This window comes from Petromyzon marinus, chromosome 41 (genome assembly GCF_048934315.1).
Source record: "Petromyzon marinus isolate PM22_M1 ecotype Great Lakes invasive population chromosome 41, UKy_Petmar_22M1.pri1.0, whole genome shotgun sequence".
Classification (NCBI taxonomy): Eukaryota; Metazoa; Chordata; class Hyperoartia; order Petromyzontiformes; family Petromyzontidae; genus Petromyzon; species Petromyzon marinus.
In genome coordinates this window covers 3,579,504-3,604,548 of record NC_133707.1, presented here as the reverse complement: position 1 = coordinate 3,604,548, position 25,045 = coordinate 3,579,504, and the positions used below count along the sequence as shown (strand labels likewise).

The window sequence follows — 25,045 nt, the reverse complement described above, 5'->3', positions numbered from 1 at the left end:
CTCCACTCTCTCCAAAACTGCCCCATCACCGATTGGGAGTTGTGGGGGTGGAGTGTCTGATGGTACAAAATACCCAGGCAGGTGCTTAGTTTTGGTGGGGCTGATAGTAAGGCCCCATCTCTTAGCGGCACGCTCCATTCTCAGCAGCAGCGTCTCCAACTCCTCCTCTGAATGAGCAGCTATTACCAAATCATCGGCATACATTACGTGGTTGAGCAATAGGGAGCCATCCCTTGACCGCACCCGGGCATCGATCAGCCTCCCATTATATCTGTATCAAATGGAGACTTCCCCGGTACAGCTGTTGAAGGCTTCACGAACTACGTGGTCAAAATAGATGTTGAATAATGTGGGAGCCAGAGGACATCCCTGTCGCACCCTACGATGTACAGGGAATGGCTCTGACTCCCGGCCACGTAGTTTTACCCGGGCCCGCTCACCATCATGAAGGTCCTTAATGATCGTGAGTAGAGGGTCAGGGACTCCAAAAGCACGAAGAACAACCCAGAGCCCAGGCCTACTGATGGTATCATAGGCCTTGACCAAGTCAATACAGCAGAGATGTAGCAGACGGACAGAAAATATGGCATCTGTGCAGGACCGCCCTTTCCTGAAACCGCATTGGGGCTCCGCAAGCCTCTCCTCAGCATGCCTAGCAAGGCGATGTTTAATAAATCTTGCCAGGACCTTTCCCGGAACACTGAGGAGTGAGTTGCCCTGTAGTTGTTACCGTCTGTGCGGTCCCCCTTCTTAAAGAGGGAGACCACCAGGGCATCCTTCCAATCCTGCGGAACCCGTCCAGTGGTCCAGACTGTTGTTATGATGTCATGAAAGGCAGTCTGTGCACAAACGCCACCCTCCCTCAGCATTTCGCTTGGGAGATCATCTCTGCCCGGTGCCTTTTCTGGTCTCAGATTCCGGATCGCCTTCAGTACTTCCTCAACAGATGGCACCCCAGCCTGCCACTCACAGGGGGTGACTTCCTCCAACATGAGGCACTACAGCCTCAGCAGGGTCATCCCCACTTTGTGCCACGATGTTTTCTTGGCTGAGGGATCCCCCCTCCCCAGGACCTCACAGAGATGCTCAGCAAATCTGCAAACTTGTTCCTGGGGGTCAGAGATTGGATCACCGTTTTTTCCCCTAATGATGGTAATAGGCGTGGCGCTGCAGGTTACTTTTTGATGGAGTTAAATAGAGATTTGTGATCGCAGGCCACTGAGGCAGACTCCATCTCCTCAGCAACCCGCGGCCACCACCCATCCTTGCAGCGCCTCACGGCTCTCCGGACCTCCGTGCCATGGCTGCAGTAAGCCTCCTCATTCTCTGACGTGGGATTCTGTAGCCGATGACAGTGGGCTTGTCGCTTTTTCTCAACTATCCTGAACACCTCCTCGGTCAGCCAGGGTCTCTGGGGAGGTCTGGACCACGTACCCAAATTAGCCAATGCAGCTGCATGAGTCACAGTCCTAAACCTTGCCCATTTACCCTCGACATCAGGAGGAGTGGCGGACGATGCCAACCCCAGCGGCAAGCGATGATGAAATTCTCGTTTGCAACTTTCATCAGCTAACTGAGACCAGGCCACTTTAGGTTAGAATGAGGTCCTGCGTGTACACCCACCACTGGAGTGGAAGAATGGCAGGCGCATCTTACAGATGACTATTCGATGGTCAGAGGGCAGATACGTTCCACGGTAGATCCTGGTGTCAAGGACATGGGCTCGTATCCGCTGGTCCGTCACTATGTAGTCCAGCAGATGTTCTTGCTTGGACCCAGCATGCATCCATGATGTTAGTGTGGATGCGGCGATGCCAGAACAGCGTGTTGGTATTTACAAGCCCATGGGCTGCACAAAAATCTAGCAGCCTCCTACCGTTGTTATTGAGCTGATCTGGCCCATGCCCTCCAATCACTCCAGACCAGGTGCCAGCATCATGACCAACTCGGGCATTGAAGTCACCCAACAAGATGACTCTATCCCGAGGGGCCACTATAGCCAGCACCAGTGACAGGAGGTCATAGAAGGCATCTGACTCATCGGCTTTGCCTGCATCCCTCCACGGATGTTCGTCTTCGGTGGGGGCATAAGTAACCACGACCACCACTCCTCGCCTCCGGTTGATGGGAAGGCGAGCCCAAAGTAGCCTGGGGCTTACAGCTTCCCACACCTCACCGCCACGCTCCCACGCACCCTTCATTATTTTGTTCAAAAGAAGAGCCACACCCTGTTGTTTGGCAGTCTGCTGCCCCGAGTAGAGGACTGTCCACCCCTCATGGTGGCAGGAGCCAGAACCGGTCCACCGGACCTCCTGAATGCCACATAGATCCAGGCGGTTCTCGTCCAGCTTCCGAGAGAGGAGTGGCAGCCTCTCCTCCGCAGTGAGCGTTCGAACATTCCACGTGGCCACACGAAGTGGCTTTTCGTTGTTTCTGGAGGAGCCCCGAGGGTAGAGATTCAATCTCCTGGCTCCGCCAATTGGGGTTTGGTCAGGAGATGTCCCCCCGGGGCCTCCAGCACAAGCTTATTAGTTATATATTTAAGTCGTGGTTTCGTGGTAATTTTTTGAAGGTGGAGGGGTTGCTAGCCCCTCGCACCCGTCCAGAGCCCCCATTTAGCCACTCTAGTGGTCACAGACAGCAGTGTCCACGAAAGAATTGCCCGTCCTGCACCGCGAGGACGTACGGGGTTGTTTTGCAGGACACACAGCACACACACCTATAGACACACAAAGATAAAGACAAAGATCCCCCATATAGCCTTAACAGACTGCAGGGGCAAGTGCTGTTAGCGAGCACCTATGAAGGCCGGAACAATACACGAGGGGGTGGGTGACCAGCACCACGCCCGACCGCCTTTGTCTCCCTAATGGCAATGTTTACACACCGCACCAGGTACTCATTTGAGGCTGAGTCGACCTAGGGGAGGCCCGGGACTGGTTAAGATAATCGTCACTGGTGTTGGCCATGAGCGGGAATCATAGCGCAGCGCGCTAACCGCTACACTACCGCTCCCCATACAGACAAACACACACACCTATAGACACACACACACACCTATAGACACACACACCACACACACACCTATAGACACACACCACACACACACACCTATAGACACACACACCCATAGACACACACCACACACACACACCTATAGACAAACACCATACACACACACACCTATAGACACACACCACACACACACACACACCTATAGACATACACACACGCCTATAGACACACACACACCCCACACACACACCTATAGACACACACACACCCCACACACACACACCTATAGACACACACCACACACACACCTATAGACACACACCCCACACACACACCTATAGACACACACACACTCCACACACACACCTATAGACACACGCACCCCACACACACACACACCTATAGACACACACAGCCCACACACACCTATAGACACACACACCCCACACACACACCACACACACACCTATAGACACACACACCTATAGACACACACACACACCCCACACACACACCTATAGACACACACACCTATAGACACACACACACCCCACACACACACCTATAGACACACACACCACACACACACACCTATAGACACACACACACCCCCACACACACACCTATAGACACACACACACCTATAGACACACACACCCCACACACACACACACACCTATAGACACACACACCCCACACACACACACACACCTATAGACACACACACACACCCCACACACACACCTATAGACACACACACCCCACACACACACACACCCCACACACACACCTATAGACACACACACACCCCACACACACCTATAGACACACACACACACCCCACACACACACCTATAGACACACACACCACACACACACACCTATAGACACACACACACCCCCACACACACACCTATAGACACACACACACCTATAGACACACACACCACACACACACACCTATAGACACACACACCCCACACACACACACACACCTATAGACACACACACCCCACACACACACACACACCTATAGACACACGCACACACCCCACACACACACCTATAGACACACACACCCCACACACACACACACCCCACACACACACCTATAGACACACACACACACACCCCACACACACACACACACCTATAGACACACACACACCACACACACACACCTATAGACACACACACACCACACACACACACCTATAGACACACACACCCCACACACACACACACCCCACACACACACCTATAGACACACACACACACACCCCACACACACACACACACCTATAGACACACACACACCACACACACACACACCTATAGACACACACACACCACACACACACACCTATAGACACACACACCCCACACACACACACACCTATAGACACACACCACACACACACCTATAGACACACCCCACACACACACACCTATAGACACACACACACCCCACACACACACCTATAGACACACCCCACACACACACACCTATAGACACACCCCACACACACACACACACACCTATAGACACACACCCCACACACACACACACACACCTATAGACACACACCTATAGACACACACACCCCACACACACACACCTATAGACACACACACCACACACACACACCTATAAACACACACACCCCACACACCTATAGACACACACACCCCACACACACACACACCCCACACACACACCTATAGACACACCCCACACACACACACACCTATAGACACACACCTATAGACACACACCACACACACACACACCTATAGACACACCCCACACACACACCTATACACACACACACCCCACACACACACACACCTATAGACACACACCACACACACCCCACACACAACACACACACACACCCCACACACACACCTATAGACACACACACCTATAGACACACACACCCCACACACACACCTATAGACACACACACCCCACACACACACACACACACCTATAGACACACCCCACACACACACCTATAGACACACACACACACCACACACACACACCTATAGACACACCCCACACACACACACCTATAGACACACCACACACACACCCCACACACACACCTATAGACACACACCCCACACACACACACACCTATAGACACACACACCCCACACACACACACCCCACACACACACACACCTATAGACACACACACCTATAGACACACCCCACACACACACACCTATAGACACACCACACACACACCCCACACACACACCTATAGACACACACCCCACACACACACACACCTATAGACACACACACCCCACACACACACACCCCACACACACACACACCTATAGACACACACACACCCCCACACACACACCTATAGACACACACACACCTATAGACACACACACCACACACACACACCTATAGACACACACACCCCACACACACACACACACCTATAGACACACACACCCCACACACACACACACACCTATAGACACACGCACACACCCCACACACACACCTATAGACACACACACCCCACACACACACACACCCCACACACACACCTATAGACACACACACACACACCCCACACACACACACACACCTATAGACACACACACACCACACACACACACCTATAGACACACACACACCACACACACACACCTATAGACACACACACCCCACACACACACACACCCCACACACACACCTATAGACACACACACACACACCCCACACACACACACACACCTATAGACACACACACACCACACACACACACCTATAGACACACCCCACACACACACACCTATAGACACACCACACACACACCCCACACACACACCTATAGACACACACCCCACACACACACACACCTATAGACACACACACCCCACACACACACACCCACACACACACACACACCTATAGACACACACACCTATAGACACACCCCACACACACACACCTATAGACACACCACACACACACCCCACACACACACCTATAGACACACACCCCACACACACACACACCTATAGACACACACACACCCCACACACACACACACCCCACACACACACACACCTATAGACACACACACACACACCTATAGACACACCCCACACACACACCCCACACACACACACACCTATAGACACACCCCACACACACACACACACCTATAGACACACCCCACACACACACACACCACACACACACCCCACACACACACACCCCACACACACACCTATAGACACACACACACACCCCACACACACACACACCACACACACACCCCACACACACACACCCCACACACACACCTATAGACACACACCACACAGAGGCGCCGCTCGCTGCATAACCACGAGGATCGCGTCGCGCGAGTGGCTGAGCAGCGCGTCGCTAATGCGCCCCATTCCGGGCCCAGCACGCATCCCCCGTGACCCCGGCTATCCCAGCACGGGAAGGGGAGGGGGGGATACACCCCTAGCGGTCCCCCGATAGCTTTGATGATCGGGGTCCGGTCTCCTACCCCCCCCCCCCCTTTACTCGCCACCCCCCCCCCCCTCTTCTGCTTATCATATTAATTAAGTGGCCTCGTCCCGAGATGTGAGATGGGTAGAGAGAGTGGATGGTTGGTCGAGGGTTGTGCGTGTGGGGGGATGGGGGGGGGAGAAAGGCAGCGTTGTCCGCGATGGAGTGAAGAGCAAACGATACCTATTTCATCATCCTCGTCATCATCTCCATCATCATCACCACCGTCGTCACCGTCGTCATCATCACCATCACAATCTCCATCATCACCATCATCCTCACCCACCGTCTCGTGTGCCGTGCCGGCCTTCATAGGTACTGCTGGCTGACAGCACTTGCCCCAACAGTCTGTGAAGGCTATACGGGGGGGTTCTTTTCTTTGGCGTGTGTGTGTGTGAAAATCCTTCTGCTTATCATATTAATTAAGTGGCTGCGTCTTCAGAAAACTGGAATCTGAGACGGAGGGAGAGAGAGAGTTTGATGGCAGGAAGGCGGTAGTGAAGTGAAAGCGATCAGCATCACCACCATCAACACCATCAATGCCATCACCACCATCAACGCCATCACCACCATCAACACCATCAACGCCAGCAACGCCATCACCACCACAAACGCCATCACCACCATCAACGCCATCACCACCCTCAACACCATGACCACCATCAACGCCGTCACCACCACTATCATCATCACCACCATCCCCACCATCAACGGCATCACAGCCATCAACGCCATCACCATCATCAACACCATCTAGATCATCCACACCATCAACACCATCACCACCATCAACGCCATCACCACTATCAAACACCACAGTCTTCAACACCACCATCACCACCATCACCACCATCACCACCATCACCACCATCAGCACCATCATCACCACCATCGTTGTCAGTCTGCAGGTGCGGGAGGGTTGTTGAGTGGCCCGCCAGCTCCATTGGGCCCCTGTGGGTTCCTCCTCTATTGGAACGAGTGTGATGTGTGTGATGTGTGAAGTGTGTGTGTTGTATGAAGTGTGTGATGTGTGTGATGTGTGTGATGTGTGTGATGTGTGAAGTGTGTGAAGTGTGTGTGTTGTGTGAAGTGTGTGATGTGTGTGATGTGTGAAGTGTGTGTGTTGTGTGAAGTGTGTGATGTGTGTGATGTGTGTGATGTGTGTGATGTGTGAAGTGTGTGAAGTGTGTGTGTTGTGTGAAGTGTGTGATGTGTGTGATGTGTGAAGTGTGGGAAGTGTGTGATGTGTGTGATGTGTGAAGTGTGTGTGTTGTGTGAAGTGTGTGATGTGTGTGATGTGTGATGTGTGTGATGTGTGTGATGTGTGAAGTGTGTGAAGTGTGTGATGTGTGTGATGTGTGAAGTGTGTGAAGTGTGTGATGTGTGTGTTGTGTGTGATGTGTGTGATGTGTGTGATGTGTGTGATGTGTGAAGTGTGTGAAGTGTGTGATGTGTGTGTGTTGTGTGTGATGTGTGTGATGTGTGTGATGTGTTTGATGTGTGAAGTGTGTGTGTTGTGTGAAGTGTGTGATGTGTGTGATGTGTGTGATGTGTGTGATGTGTGAAGTGTGTGAAGTGTGTGATGTGTGAAGTGTGTGTGTGATGTGTGTGATGTGTGTGATGTGTGTGAAGTGTGTGTGTGTGATGTGTGTGATGTGTGAAGTGTGTGATGTGTGAAGTGTGTGTGTGTGTGATGTGTGTGAAGTGTGTGATGTGTGTGATGTGTGATGTGTGCAGTGTGTGATGTGTGTGATGTGTGTGATGTGTGTGATGTGTGAAGTGTGTGATGTGTGTGATGTGTGTGATGTGTGTGAAGTGTGTGATGTGTGTGGTGTGTGATGTGTGTGATGTGTGATGTGTGTGATGTGTGTGATGTGTGTGATGTGTGAAGTGTGTGTGTGATGTGTGAAGTGTGTGATGTGTGTGAAGTGTGTGATGTGTGTGATGTGTGTGATGTGTGTGATGTGTGAAGTGTGTGATGTGTGAAGTGTGTGTGTGTGATGTGTGAAGTGTGTGATGTGTGTGAAGTGTGTTTGTGTGATGTGTGTGAAGTGTGTGATGTGTGTGATGTGTGTGATGTGTGATGTGTGAAGTGTGTGATGTGTGTGATGTGTGTGATGTGTGAAGTGTGTGATGTGTGTGAAGTGTGTGATGTGTGTGATGTGTGTGATGTGTGTGATGTGTGAAGTGTGTGATGTGTGTGAAGTGTGTGATGTGTGTGATGTGTGTGATGTGTGAAGTGTGTGTGTGTGAAGTGTGTGATGTGTGTGATGTGTGTGATGTGTGTGATGTGTGAAGTGTGTGATGTGTGAAGTGTGTGTGTGTGATGTGTGAAGTGTGTGATGTGTGTGAAGTGTGTGATGTGTGTGATGTGTGTGATGTGTGAAGTGTGTGTGTGTGATGTGTGTGAAGTGTGTGATGTGTGTGATGTGTGTGATGTGTGAAGTGTGTGATGTGTGTGATGTGCGTGATGTGTGAAGTGTGTGATGTGTGTGAAGTGTGTGTGATGTGTGTGATGTGTGTGATGTGTGTGATGTGTGAAGTGTGTGAAGTGTGCGAAGTGTGTGATTTGTGAAGTGTGAAGTGTGTGTGGTGTGAAGTGTGTGAAGTGTGTGTGTTGTGTGAAGTGTGTGTGGTGTGAGTGTGTGAAGTGTGTGTGATGTGTGGTGTGTGTGATGTGAGTGTATGATGTGTGAAGTGTGTGTGGTGTGAGTGTGTGAAGTGTGTGTGATGTGTGGTGTGTGTGATGTGAGTGTATGATGTGTGAAGTGTGTGTGTTGTGTGAAGTGTGTGTGATGTGTGGTGTGTGTGGTGTGAGTGTGTGAAGTGTGTGTGATGTGTGGTGTGTGTGATGTGAGTGTATGATGTGTGAAGTGTGTGTGGTGTGAGTGTGTGAAGTGTGTGTGTTGTGTGAAGTGTAATGTGTGAAAGGTGTGTATGATGTGAGTGTGTGATGTGTGTGTGTGAAGTGTGTGTGTGTTGTGTGAAGTGTGTGTGTGATGTGAGTGTGTGAAGTGTGTGTGGTGTATGTGTTGTGTGAAGTGTGTGTGTGTGATGTGAGTGTTTGTGAAGTGTGTGTGATGTGAGTGTGTGATGTGTGGAGTGTGTGTGTTGTGTTAAGTGTGTGTGTTGTGTGAAGTGTGTGTAATGTGTGTGATGTGTGTTGTGTGAAGTGTGTGCGATGTGTGTGTCATGTGTGAAGTGTGTATGGTGCGAGTGTGTGAAGTGTGTGTGATGTGTGAAGTGTAATGTGTGAAAGGTGTGTATGATGTGAGTGTGTGATATGTGAAGTGTGTAATGTGAGTGCGGTTAGCGCGCTGCGCTACGAATCCGGCGACCCGAGTTCGATTTCCGCTCACACCCAGTGGCGAATATCTGAACCGGTCCTGGGCCTCCCCTAGGTCGACTCAGCCTCAAATGAGTACCTGGTGCGTTGTGTAAACATCGCCACTGGGGAGACAAAGGTGGCCGGGCGTGGTGCTGGCCACTCACCCCCTCGCGTGCCTTGCCAGCCTCTATAGGTGCTCGCTAACAGCACTTGCCCCTGCAGTCTATTAAGGCTACACGAAGGATCTTTGTTGTATATATATGTGTGTGTGTACTGTATTCAACCCGGTGACCCGAGTTCGATTCCCGCTCACGGTGACGATTATCTAAACCGGTTATGGGCCTCCCCCAGGTCGACTCAACCTCAATGAGTGCCTGGTACGGTGTGTAAACATTGCCACTAAGGGAGACAAAGGCGGCCGGGCGTATCGCTGCCAACCTCCTCCCCCTCGTGTGCCGTGCCGGCCTTCATAGGTTCTGCTCGCTGACAGCACTTGCCCCAACAGTCTGTTAAGGCTGTACGGGGGATCTTTGCCTCGTGATTTATTTTACTTGGTCATTTCATAATGTTGATGCTGAACTCACTCATTCCTTGCCTCATTCATCTGGTCGTCACGTTAAACTACTTCGTTCGCACAGCGAATCGATTCGTTCACTCATTCACACCGCTGGTGTTGCGTTCAGCCGTTCGCTTTCATATCGATTCGCCCGTTAATGCATTCCTTTCAACCAAATTGTAATCATTCGATCGTCACATTACCCATTCGCGTGTGCAGCGTTTCATTCGTTTATATTCATTCGAGTAATGAACCCTGCATCCATTCGTTCATCAATTAATGCGTTTAAGCAGCAATCGATTCACGTGTTCATTCGTTACGCAATTTTATTCACGTCTGATTCATTCATTTTGACACGTCATTCATCAGCTTATTAACTCGTTCGTGTGTTCAACCGTTATCCGGTTCCTATCATGCCGTCGGTAATTACTCAATTAGTGTACTTTTGTATTCATTGGTTAGTTCATACGTCTACTCACCCACCTATTCACCGATACATTCACTCGTTCACTTGAGTGTTCATTAGGAAGGAGGTGTTGTCATCTTGCCAACGAAAATATTCTCCCCAGTGAGCCTCGATCATTATTATCTCGTGTTGTGTATCAAGGCCTCTTGCCTCGAACGTCGAACCACATCTCACACAACATGGCCGTTCCACCAGGCAAAGCCTGGCTCTGCTGCTGCTGCTACTGATGGTGATGATGATGATGAGACACTGAATGTCGAACACCGTCCGTCTGGAACGCTCTTCCTCCCGATATTTAGGAAGCCACGTGTGGCTATGCACCTTTCAATAATCCAAATTGAAATGGCATTGCTTGAGCCCCGCTTTTCGGTGTTCAGTTTGTTGTCTTTCCGCTGCACCTCCGGTTAGCACGGTTGGCTACGTACGGTGCGAGAGAAGTTCAACGTGCACACACAGAATACATTGGGCCAAGCCAAGCCTGGCTGCTGCTGCTGCTGCTGGTGCTGCTGATGAGACACTGCATGTCGAAACCCCGTCCCGAGTTGTATTGCTCGCCTTCAACCAACGCTGCTGATGATGCAATGCCCTCCCAGAAGGCCGTGTGTGTGGTTTTTTTTTGCTGATGGGATGTGTTTTTTTAAATTAAAAAAAACGTTTGTTACGCGAAGAGATACAAATGTGGGAAGGGTGTTTCGACGTTAATTTTCGAAGCGTTTAACACCGTCCACAGGCTCGCGTCGTTGATAGCCGCGTGTGCGCGAATTCGTTTCGTTCGTTTCGTTCGTTTCATTCTTTCACTGCGCCCTCGGTGTGGCCGCTCAATCAGCCGGTGTGGAATCGGTGCTCAGCTCCCGTTGACAGCCCTGCTGGGCCAGTGCAGTGGTGGAAATTCCACGTTCCTATGGCGATCGTGAGTTGGGGGAGGCGGGGGAAGAAACCTTGCCGCGACGAGAGATGGAATCTAACTGGTCGGCTCGGTTAAAAAGCTAACAATGGAAACGTTACGTTGGTTGGTTGTTAGACATTTCTATACCCCACACGGTTACCGCTAATACAAACTATTTCAACTAGCATACTTTGTATGTGCGCGCGTGACTGCGCATTTTGATAAGCGCACGTGTGTGTATGTATATGCATATGCATGTATGTGTGTGCGTGTGGGGAGCAAGTAGGTCGACTCAGCCTCAAATGGGTATCTGGTGGGGTGTGTAAAACATCAGCGCTGGGGAGAGGCGAAGGCGGCCGGGCGTGGTGATGGCCATCCACCACCTCGTGTGCCATTGTCCTTGCCTTGGGAGAGTGGTCGTGTAGCTGCGCTCCCATACCCGTCGACCCGAGTTCGATTCCCGCTCACGGCCACCAACTCCAGCCACAATCATCTGAGCCGGTCGTGGGCCTCTCCTAGGTCGACTCAGCCTCGAATGAGTACCTGGTGCGGCGGTGTGCAGTAAACATCGCCATTTGGAGAGACACAAAGGCGGTCCGGCGTGGCGGCTGGTCATCCCTCCCCCCTCGTGATGCCGCGCCCGCGTTCACAGGTCCTACTCGCCAACAGCACTTGCCCAAGCAATCTGGTACGGGCTAACCGGGGGATCTTTGTCTTTCGTGTGTTTTTTTTGTGTGTGTTGGTGTGTAACTATATATGTATGCGGTAGTCTGGCGTTGGTGGCGTGGGGTGGGCGGGCGGGGTGGGTGGGGGGGGGTCTGGTATTAGGCAGGGATTACGTTGCGTCGATTGTATGGAAATGGGGTCTCTGCTGTGCGCGCAGGAATCGAGGGGGGCGCAGAGGTCGCAGCTTAATGGGCTCGCACGGGCCGTAGTCTGTCCGGGGAGATGCGGGGAGGAGGAGGAGGAGGTTGGTGGTGGTGGTGGTGATGGTTGGTGGGAGGGAGGGAGGAGAGGGGAGGGGAGTCAATATCTCGCTGGGAGCCGGAATGGTTCAGCATTGTCGATCCATCCTCCTGGGGGGCTTTTTCTTTTCGAAGGCGCGGAGAGGGTTGTGTTTGTGTCTCCTACCGGGAGTCCACGCACGCGCACGTACGCACACACACACCGCGCACACACACGACCATCTTTGAACCTCAGAACAGCGATACCGGCAGGCTAGGGCCGTCCATACTTGGGGGGGGGAGCTGGGCCCGGGTCAACTCACACACCGTCTGCCCCCCCCCCGCCAACCCCCATCAACGCCTTAAACTACACCGGAAGTATTACATCTGACACCGTCACACCTTAGCCTCCCAACCCCCCCCCCCCCACGAGCGGGGCCCGGGGCGGTCTCCCCGATTCGCCGTACCCACGGGACGGCTCTGGGGGCGGCAGTGGCCTCGGCCCGTGGTTGTTTATCCTCCTGCCCCACAGCTCATGCATTCCGAGCGCTGATCCACGCCTTTGTATCAACCTTCCCCTCCACCACTCCCGCGCTCTCTCTCTCCCTCTCTCTCTCCCACTCTCCCCCTTCTCACTCTGTCTCGCTCTCTCCCTCTCTCCCTCCCTCTCTCACTCTCCCCCTTCTCTCCCTCTCTCTCTCACTCTCCCCCTTCTCTCTCTCTCTCGCTCTCTCCCTCCCTCTCTCACTCTCCCCCTTCTCTCCCTCTCTCTCTCACTCTCCCCCTTCTCACTCTCCCTCCCTCTCTCACTCTCCCCCTTCTCTCTCTCCCTCTCTCACTCTCCCCCTTCTCTCCCTCCCTCTCTCTCTCACTCTCCCCCTTCTCACTCTCTCTCACTCTCTCTCGCTCTCTCCCTCTCTCACTCTCCCCCTTCTCTCGCTCTCTGTCCCCTCTAAACCGCGAGGGCCACGTGATTTGCGCAAATGCCATCTGTGACACTGCGAACGCGAGTGGCGCACGAATAGGTGACAATCACACACGGGTGGTGGTGGTGGTTGTTGCTGCTGTTTGATGTGAATTAGAATCGTGAGCAACAACAATCCCGTATTTAACAACAACAACAACAATCCCGTATTTAACAACAACAACAACAATCCCGTATTTAACAACAACAACAACAATCCCGTATTTAACAACAACAACAGCAACAACCCGCACGCCCCAGTGGCGTGCAGCTCTGGAGGAGTGTGCAGGCGGTGCAACTGCTCGATGTCAATATGGAGGGATGCTGCTGCTGCTGCTGGCCACGAGGGCTTCATCAGAGAGAGAGATCATGGTGCTGTTCCTCGCCCTCCGTTGAAGGAGCGCGGACAACACAGTGGGTTTACTGTGCGGTCCATATCGTGTGGGTCGCACGACCGTGACTCGTGCCTGTAATGTAGATCGATATATCTCCATGCATCTATATGAGTCTCTGTGTATCGCCGTGTGTCGCTATGGGTTGACTGTGCGGCCCGTAGTGTGGGTCGCATGGCCACAGTCGCACTCCTTTGTAGCCCATGTCTTTAATGTTCATCCGTGTGTTCCTGTGAGTCTCTTAAGCGTCTCTTTGGGTCTCTCTGGATCCCTTTGCGTCTCGATGTATCTCTACGCGTCTTCACGGGTTTACTGTGCGGTCCATAGTTTTGACCGCATGGCCACAGCCCAAAACCATGATCCGTAACCCGTACCCGCTTTACCCGAACCGAAATCCCGAACCATATAACCTTAAATGCCTAAACCCCTAACCTAACCATAACCCTAATCCATAAACCCCAAACCTAACCGAAACCTAAAACCCCTAACCTGTAAACAGGTGACCTATATCACTGACCACTGACCCGAGCCGTGACCCCAATGACCCCCCCCCCAAACACGCTCGCGCTGCGTGTGGAAAACGAACTCCGTGTTGATTGGCAATTGCAGCTCGCGCACGTGACCGGTCTTTCCCAAGGCATGCCGGGAACGCACACATACTATTCAAATAATAATCATAATAATGATGCCAAGTACAATAATTGCATTTTCATTGCAACCGCAACGTGACGACACGTTTCAGAGCGCAGTTGTTTTTAACCTAGGGCAGTGCTGAGGGGCGGGAATGGGGCACGCGTCAATGTACCACGGAGGGATACGTGATGTGTGACCCACAGATGTGTGGAATTACACCACGCGCACACGTGGAACGCGTGGACACGAACGCGCGCACGCTGAGATCTCAATCTTTAGTTTGAATCGGCTCCGTTTACGCATCCATAATGGGTTTTTTTTTTTGGTGTGTACATGAAACCTAATTTGCCGTGGGCTTTATCAATGTTAGTCTATGTAAATTAGAACAAATTGTGTTAATTTATATTCTTTGGGTCTTTCGGTAAAGTCACGTCGATAGGTTCAATTTCTGTTTTACCGAACTACGTGACTTTACCGAAAGGCCCAAAGAATATGAATTTCTGTAGTCGCGAAAGCTTCAAGTCAAGATTTAAATTGTGTTAATCATTCACAGCCTTCTTCCAATCCACTGCTGGATTACACCTCTTCCCCACCGTCCCCCCACGCCGTATCGGTCGTGGGGGTTTTGTCGACCATACTTCACCACGCTCGTCAGTTGCGGGACTGGCTGCATGCGTGCGGTATCACTCGCCACTGATGTTAGCCGTCGCCGGGAATCAAACTCAGGTCGCCGGGGTTTCGTAGAACAGATGAAGGCGTTTTATTGATGCATCGCGGATTGGCGAGAGCCGGCGGTGTTGGGGAGGCCTGCATCCAGCACCGGATTGATCAAGGCTAATGATGGTGATGGTAATGATGGTGATGATGATGGCGGTGATGGTGATTATGATCATGATGATGATTGTGATGATGATCATGGTGATGATCACGATGATGATCACGGTGATAACGACGATCATAGCGATCACGGTGGTGATGGTCAAACGCTCATCACTTTGCCACACGCGGAGACGCCATTCCCGAAAAGTGGGCGCCACCTCTCGGCGAGGTGGTGACGCCGGCGGCGGAACGCCGCGTGAGTGGGGGGGCACGGTGTGGGGGGGGGGGCACGTTGTGGGGGGGGGCACGGTATAGGGGGGGGGCAAGCAGACCGGATGTCACACCGACCGGGTTGCACGCGTGTCGCGTGCACACGCGGACCCCCCTTGTGCGTGTGTGCACGTTGCACTTCTTTCGCACCGTACGTAGCCAACCGTGCTAATCGTCGGAGATGCGGGGGCAAGGACGGCAACAACAAACAACAACAACAACAAACTAAACACAACAACGCAGGGGTGGCGAGCCGACCAGCCTACATCGATGTCGGCCGGCTGAGCGCGGTCGCGACTGTCCACGCGACAAGTTTCAGACCACGCAACGCCGCGCGGTTTGTGAGCGAGAGAGAAATCGCCCCGAGAGGGTCTTTTAATCGGGGAGAGAAGACGGTGAACGCCCCCGCGACAAACAAAGCGCACTTGCTCTCCGTTGTTTATACCCATTGTTGCTGTCGCTGCTGCTGCTGCCACTAAAGATGATGATGATGGTGTCCTTATCCCCTGATTGTCGCCTACGAGAGAGGAGGAGGAGGGAATGGGGGACGATAAGTTGGCCGATTGGACGCGCGCGCTAAGACCGCGGGATTGGGACAGATCCACTCCTTCGGCCGCTAATCGCTTAGAATCGTAACGCCCTCCGCTCGATACCTCCCATATAGAACCGAAGAGATACGTAGAGCCCACTGCCGGGAAAGGCTAGTGCGGGGCCTGCAGCATATGTTATAAAGGAGCCCTAAATTAATTTTAAAACAAAAAACATTAAAACACAATTTTTTTTACTTGCATACTAAATTCATCTATTTTTTCATTTGCTATACAGCCAGATAATACGACAAATCGCTAACCGTAAACACCCAGTCGTTCGCAACAGTTGCAGGCGGTATAGTACTATAGTAATAGAGCAAGTGCAGAATCACTGAACCGGAACTGATCGCTTGAAAGCATTTAGCGCGGGGCCCTTGAAAGTGCGGGGCCCGTAGCTGCTACACGTGTAGCTGCTACACGTGTAGCAGCTACACGTGTAGCTGCTACACGTGTAGCTGCTACACATGTAGCTGCTACACATGTAGCTGCTACACATGTAGCTGCTACACATGTAGCTGCTACACATGTAGCTGCTACTTGTGTAGCGCGTGTCCGTCTCCGTCGCACGTGCGTCTTTGCACGTGCCACGACAATTAGTCGCAATGTTGCACGTCCCATCAGCGCGCGCACGTCCGGTTCATGAGCGCCTCGTTTCAACTGCGTCGTCGTCGTCATCGTCGTCGTCGTTCCAACATAAGAAACAACAACAACAACAACAACAAAAACTCTGGGCCGGTTTCGACTTCCATCGTCTCGACAGCAGCAGCAGCGGCGGCGGCAGCAGGCGGAGCCAAGCTTCTGCTTGAACCAATGCTGCTGGAACGGCCGGCTGTTCGGTGTGGATCGACGTTCGAGGCAAGGGGCCTTTGATACACGACGCGAGACAGCGAATCGTCGCGGGTCATTGTGGAGACCGCGCGCGCGTCAAAATCACGCCGCACCTCCTTCCGAAGTCGCGCCGAGCGAGTTGGTGAATTCACGGATGAGTGAATCAACTTTTTGGCGGAACTGCCGAACTCACTCTGTGGCCGATTCCTCGTTGGACGCAAGGTTATGAACGATGGCGTTGTACAAGCCAGGTAGACTGCTGCCGATGGGGCAATGACGTGTGGAGTTTTATTGCGTTGAGATGCGTAAAAATATATATACACACACACAAATATAAACGTTTATGTTTTTTTTATTAATTGGAAGGACTGTTACGTGAAGGAGGCGACTTACGGTTTTGTGATGTTTTTGGGGGGGGGGTCGTGTGGACGTTACGAACCCGTCGACGCGAGCTCGGTGTTTGGGCCTCCCCAAGGTCGACTCAGCCTAAACTGAGTAGCCGGGTGCGGTGTGTAGTAAACATCGCACTGGGGGAGACAGAGGCTGGTGCCAGCCACGCACCTCCTCGTGTGCCTGGTCGGCCTTCATAGGCGCTCGCTTCCAGCACTTGCCCCAACATTCTGTTCAGGCTATAAGGGGGAGCTTCGTCTTGTTTCTATGTATATATGTGTGTGTGTGTATGTTGGCACAGTGGGGAGCACAGGTGGTGCATCTGTCAGTCGTCTCAGTCAGCTAATCCCTAACACCTGGGTCTGTCTGATGACCTCCTGCCAGCAGCGAGCCTTCGACACGTCACGTGGCCTCAACGTGCAACGAGCCTGGCACAAGTGCTATGGTAACGTCGCCGCCGCTGTCGCGGCGTGTGTCAGTGTGCGCGTCTCCTCTGTATTTGTGTCTCACTGCCCGTCCGTGTGTGCATCTCTCCGAATACGTGTGTCTATCTACGTGTGTGCGGGGAGGGGGAAGGGGGAGCGGTGGCGCAGTGGTTAGCACACTGCGCTACGAACCTCGGCCACACCAGTTCGATTCCCGCTCACGAAGAGTGACAGAGGCGAATTTTTTGAACCGGTCCTGGGGCTATGCTGGGTCGACTCCATCTCGCGAACAGCACTCACCACAACAGTTGACTTGAAAGTTTCCTGACTGCAGGAATTCATATTCTATGGTTCTTTCGGTAAAGTCACGTAGAGAGAGAGAGAAAAAAAATAATAACAATGAAATAATAAAATTGAAAATAAAGTGAATTAAAAAAATATCACGTCGTTTCGACCGCTTGTGTTGCGATCGAAACGTCGTGATATTTTTTTATTATTTTTTATTAACTTCATTTTAATTATTTTATTGGTATTATTTTTTTCTATCTACTTGACTTTACCGAAAGAACCATAGAATAGTTGTCGTCAAGGGGATCTTTATATGTACGTTGAACTTTTTTTGCACCGTACGTAGCCAACCGGAAGTGCGTGGGAAGGACGACAAACTAAACAAGACAACACAAATTAGTTGGTTGTCTTTTCACATTGTATTTACGAGTAAATCTTGCCGTGTGTGTCTCGTATGAATGTAGTACAGTATAAGTCTACGTCTCAACGTGTATCCGTGCGCGTGTGACAGTCTGCGTGAGTATCTGTGTGCGTGTGAGTGAGTCTGTGTGGGTCTGTGTGTGTCTCTGTGTGTGAGTCTCTGTATGTGTGTCTGTGTGAGTGAGTCTGTGTGTGTGTCTGTGAGTGAGTCTGTGTGTGTCTCTGTGTGTGAGTCTCTGTGTGTGTCTCTGTGTGTGAGTGAGTCTGTGTGTGAGTCTGTGTGTGTGTGTGTCTCTGTGTGTGTCTCTGTGAGTGAGTCTGTGTGTGTGTCTGTGTGTGAGTGAGTCTGTGTGTGTGTCTGTGTGAGTGAGTCTGTGTGTGTCTCTGTGTGTGAGTGAGTGAGTCTGTGTGGGTCTGTGTGTATCTCTGTGTGTGTCTGTGTGTGTTTCTGTGCGAGTGAGTCTGTGTGTGTGTCTGTGTGAGTGAGTCTGTGTGCGTGTCTCTGTGAGTGAGTCTGTGTGTGAGTCTGTGTGTGTCTCTGTGTAAGTGAGTCTGTGTGTGTGTCTGTGTGTGTGTGTCTGTGTGTGTGTGTGTCTGTGTGTGTGTCTGTGTGAGTGAGTCTGTGTGTGTGTCTGTGTGAGTGAGTCTGTGTGTGTGTGTCTGTGTGTGTGTCTGTGTGAGTGAGTCTGTGTGTTTGTCTCTGTGTGTGAGTGAGTCTGTGTGTGTGTCTCTGTGTGTGTGTGAGTCTGTTTTTGTGTGTCTCTGTGTGCGTGTGAGTCTGCTGTTATATTTTTCTTTGGATACGCGTTGGCTCTGAGCCATAAACCCCGTGTTTGTGTAACCGGGTGTAAATGTTTGTGTACGTTACACTCGCGGGTAATGATTTGTGCGTTCTCACTTTCACTGTTGGACAACCTCACAGCACTTGTCCCAACAGTCGACGTAGCCTACATGGGGGGGTGGAGCTTTGCCTGTGCGTGTCTGTGTGCGTCTGGGTGAATGTGAATCTGTGTGCGTCTGGGTCAATGTGAATCTGTGTGCGTCTGGGTCAATGTGAATCTATGCGTGTCTGGGTGAATGTGAATCTATGCGCGTCTGGGTGAATGTGAATCTGTGCGCGTCTGGGTGAATGTGAATCTGTGCGCGTCTGGGTGAATGTGAATCTGTGCGCGTCTGGGTGAATGTTAATCTATGCGTGTCTGGGTGAATGTGAATCTATGCGCGTCTGGGTGAATGTGAATCTATGCTCGTCTGGGTGAATGTGAATCTGTGCGCGTCTGGGTGAATGTTAATCTATGCGTGTCTGGGTGAATGTGAATCTATGCGCGTCTGGGTGAATGTGAATCTATGCGCGTCTGGGTGAATGTGAATCTGTGCGCGTCTGGGTGAATGTTAATCTATGCGTGTCTGGGTGAATGTGAATCTATGCGCGTCTGGGTGAATGTGAATCTATGCGTGTCTGGGTGAATGTGAATCTGTGCGCGTCTGGGTGAATGTGAATCTGTGTGTGTCTGGGTGAATGTGAATCTGTGCGCGTCTGGGTGAATATGAATCTGTGCGCGTCTGGGTGAAGGTGAATCTGTGCGTGTCTGGGTGAATGTGAATCTATGCGTGTCTGGGTGAATGTGAATCTATGCCTGTCTGGGTGAATGTGAATCTGTGCGCGTCTGGGTGAATGTGAATCTATGCACGTCTGGGTGAATGTGAATCTGTGCGCGTCTGGGTGAATGTGAATCTATGTGCGTCTGGGTGAATGTGAATCTATGCACGTCTGGGTGAATGTGAATCTGTGCGCGTCTGGGTGAATGTGAATCTGTGCGCTTCTGGGTGAATGTGAATCAATGCGCGTCTGGGTCAATGTGAATCTGTGTGCGTCTGGGTGAATGTGAATATATGCGTATCTGGGTGAATGTGAATCTGCGCATCTGGGTGAATGTGAATCTATGCGTGTCTGAGTGAATGTGAATCTGTGTGCGTCTGGGTGAATGTGAATCTGCGCGCGTCTGGGTGAATGTGAATCTATGTGTGTCTGGGTGAATGTGAATCTGTGCGTGTCTGGGTAAATGTGAATCTGTGCGCGTCTGGGTGAATGTGAATCTGTGCGTGTCTGGGTGAATGTGAATATGTGCGCGTCTGGGTGAATGTGAATCTGTGCGTGTCTGGGTGAAAGTGAATCTGTGCGTGTCTGGGTGAATGTGAATCTGTGCGCGTCTGGGTGAATGTGAATCTGTGCGCTTCTGGGTGAATGTGAATCTGTGCGCGTCTGGGTGAATGTGAATCTGTGTGTGTCTGGGTGAATGTGAATCTATGTCTGTCTGGGTGAATGTGAATCTGTGTGCGTCTGGGTGAATGTGAATCTGTGTGCGTCTGGGTGAATGTGAATCTATGCGTGTCTGGGTGAATGTGAATCTATGCGTGTCTGGGTGAATGTGAATCTATGCGTGTCTGGATGAATGTGAATCTGTGCGTGTCTGGGTGAATGTGAATCTATGCGTGTCTGGGTGAATGTGAATCTATGCGTGTCTGGGTGAATGTGAATCTGTGCGCGTCTGGGTGACTGTGAATCTGTGCGTGTCTGGGTGAATGTGAATCTGTGCGTGTCTGGGTGAATGAGAATCTGTGCGTGTCTGGGTGAATGTGAATCTGTGCGCGTCTGGGTGAATGTGAATCTGTGCGTGTCTGGGTGAATGTGAATCTGTGTGTGTCTGGGTGAATGTGAATCTGTGTGTGTCTGGGTGAATGTGAATCTGTGCGCGTCTGGGTGATTGTGAATCTGTGCGCGTCTGGGTGAATGTGAATCTGTGCGCGTCTGGGTGAATGTGAATGTGTGTGTCTGGGTGAATGTGAATCTGTGTGTGTCTGGGTGAATGTGAATCTGTGCGCGTGCGTGGCGGGAGTGGTGGTGCAGCGGTTAGCGCGGCGGCGCCACGAACTCTGCTGGCAGCCCGAGTTCGATTCCCGCTCACGGCCAACATCAGCGAGGAACATCTGAAGTGGGCCCGTGCCTCCTCTTGGTAGACTCGGCTTGCGTGCTTTGAACCAACACTGCCTGACTTATGTTGCACTCCCAGAAGGCTGGTGGGTCGTGTTAAAAAAAAAAAAACACTTCATTTTTGTGTACGTGCAGGGAGCGATGTGCTTATTTATTTTGCCAGAGGACCTCGTTAGCCTTCGCTTGGCACGAGGAGGGTGGTCTAGTGCGGTGACGTCACTATAGGGGGGAGGCGGGGCGGGTGGAGGGCGTGGCGAGTGGAGGCTACTGGGGCGGAGCTTATCGCCAGGTGTAACTCCCCCCCCTCGTCTCCGCCTCTCCGCCGTCTACTCCCGCCCACCGGTCTATCCCTTCCTCCGTGGCCCCGCCCACTCTGTGCCCTAATTTGGCGAAGAGGGCGGAGACTTTTTTTACGCTGCGCCTCTGCGAATCGGAGCCGTGACGTCACTTTCTACTGGGGGGGGGAGGGGGTCGTTCGGTGGGGAGGGGGTGACACCCCCCCCCCCACCAAGCCCCGCCAAACTGTGACGTTGGCGGAACGTTCTGCCCAGGACGTTGTGGGGGGGGTGGGCAGGGGCAGCGGGGGGAGGGGCTCGCATTCTGGATAGGCGGGGACCAGGTTCGAGCTACAGCTCCCGCCCTCTGCTGAACCATCCCACCGAGGGTGGGCGTGGCTCGCGGGGTCGTGGGCGTGTCTCGATGCGTCTTGGATCGTGGCTCGAAGCGTCGTGGGCGTGTCTCTAAGCTTTGTGGGCGTGTCTCTAAGCTTTGTGGGCGTGTCTCTAAGCTTTGTGGGCGTGTCTCGCGTCGCCGCGGGCGTGTCTTGCGGCGTCGCGGGCGTGGCTCGATCCGCCGCGGGCGTGTCTCGCGGCACCGCGGGCGTGTCTCGACACCGTGGTGGGCGTGTCTCGACACCGTGGTGGGCGTGTCTCGGCACCGTGGTGGGCGTGTCTCGACACCGTGGTGGGCGTGGCTCGACACCGTGGTGGGCGTGTCTCAGCACCGTGGTGGGCGTGTCTCGATGCCCCGCCCCCCCCCCATATGCCTGGTCGGGTTTTCCGCGGGGGTTTAAAACTGACCGCCGATTTGGCGCCGCAGCGCAGCCCCAGTCGCGACCCCCGCCGCCCGCCAGCGGCCCGCACCGCCGCCACCGCCGCCGCCGTCGTCTCGATCCGCCCTCATCTCCTCTCATTCACGCGGCGCAAATCCCCGGGATTTCAACCACGGAGCTGGGATCTCAGAGGTCTTTAGTGCCGACGTGTCTGCCCCCCCCCCCATCACTCCCCCCCCTTCCCTGCTCCCACCCCTCTACCTTACCCCCCCCCACCTCCATTATCCGGACCCCCCCCCCTACCGCCCCCCAACCAGCACCTTCCCCCGTGGTGCCCCCCACCTATCCGAGGTGGCGACGCCGCAGCTGATGGAACCTCGGCCGGGCGTGAGGATTTAACCTTCCGAGGGGACCCCGACTAGCGGATATCCCCCTGTCCCGTACCCCCCCCCCCACTACCCAGCCCCCCCCCCTCCCCTACCTTCTACCTCCCATCAAACCCCCCCCCCCCCTCTCCCCCCACTCCCCTCCTCGTGAGGCCACCACCTTGCGCAGCGATTTGGAGGCGATTAGAGGCGATTAGAGGCGCCGGCGACGCTGCGAGGATGATGGACGCGGGGCCCCCCCCCGTGCTGAGAGGCGGCACCGCAGACGAGCACGGTACGAGCCCCCCTCGGGCAGCAGTAGCAGGGTCATACAGGCAGCAGTGGGAGAGCACGGGCAGCAGTAGCAGGGTGCTACAGGCAGCAGTAGCAGGATCATACGGGCAGCAGGATCATACGGGCAGCAGTGGCAGGATCATACGGGCAGCAGTGGGAGAGCACGGGCAGCAGTAGCAGGAGCATACAGGCAGCAGGATCATACAGGCAGCAGTAGCAGGATCATACGGGCAGCAGTAGCAGGATCATACGGGCAGCAGTAGCAGGATCATACGGGCAGCAGTAGCATAGGGGCAGTAGCAGGATGCTACGGGCAGCAGTAGCAGGATCATACGGGCAGCAGTCGCATAGGGGCAGTGGCAGGATCATACGTGCAGCAGTAGCGTACGGGCAGCAGTAGAATAGGGGCAGTGGCAGGATCCTATGGGCAGCAGTAGTGTATACGGGCAGCAGTAGCGTACGGGCAGCAGTAGAATAGGGGCAGTGGCAGGATCCTACGGGCATCAGTAGCGTGCGGGCAGCAGTAGAGCAGTGACAGGATCCTATGGGCAGCAGTAGTGTATACGGGCAGCAGTAGCGTACGGGCAGCAGTAGAATAGGGGCAGTGGCAGGATCCTACGGGCAGCAGTGGCGTACGGGCAGAAGAGTGCACGGGGCAGCGTACACACACTCACCCTGCAAACACATAAACTCTCATTCATACACACAAAGATACACACATACATATACTACACACATACACACATATATATATCCTACAAACATATAAACCACACACTCTACACACACATATATATACTTCACGCACGCTACACACTCTACACACGTACATATACTACACACATACACTACACACATACATATACGACACACATACAAACTAACACACTGCACACATACATATACTACACACACGTACACATGCATACTACACACAGAGACATGCTACACACTATACCCACACACACGCGTTGACACATTTTCACACACATACACGTTTTAACACACACTCATACACGTTCACACACACACTCATACACGTTCACACACACTCACATGTTCACACACACTCATACACGTTCACACACACTCATACACGTTCACACACACTCATACACGTTCACACGCACACTCATACACGTTCACACACACTCATACACGTTCACACACACTCATACACGTTCACACACACACTCATACACGTTCACACACACTCATACACGTTCACACACACTCATACACGTTCACACACACTCATACACGTTCACACACACTCATACACGTTCACACACACTCATACATACACGTTCATACACTCATACACGTTCATACGCACAATCATACACGTTCACACACACTCATACACGTTCACACGCACACTCATACACGTTCACACACACACTCATACACGTTCACACACACACTCATACACGTTCACACACACTCATACACGTTCACACACACTCATACACGTTCACACACACTCATACACGTTCACACACACACTCATACACGTTCACACACACTCATACACGTTCACACACTCATACACGTTCACACACACACACTCATA

General features: G+C 52.6%; 1 protein-coding gene across 2 annotated transcripts in view; it reads left to right on the top strand.

Annotated features, from left to right (window-relative positions):
* The window catches only part of PITX1 (paired like homeodomain 1), a 149,950-nt gene that overhangs the window by 74,500 nt on the left and 50,405 nt on the right, over positions 1-25,045 (top strand). The window contains exon 1 of one of the 2 annotated variants that reach the window (XM_032969150.2): positions 23,336-23,473. The exons of the other annotated variant lie outside the window; for it this stretch is intronic. Within the exon in view, the coding sequence (XP_032825041.1) occupies positions 23,419-23,473 (55 nt within the window). The 5' untranslated portion in view covers positions 23,336-23,418. Of the gene's footprint in view, positions 1-23,335; positions 23,474-25,045 lie in introns of those variants that run through there. 2 annotated transcript variants of the gene reach the window in all.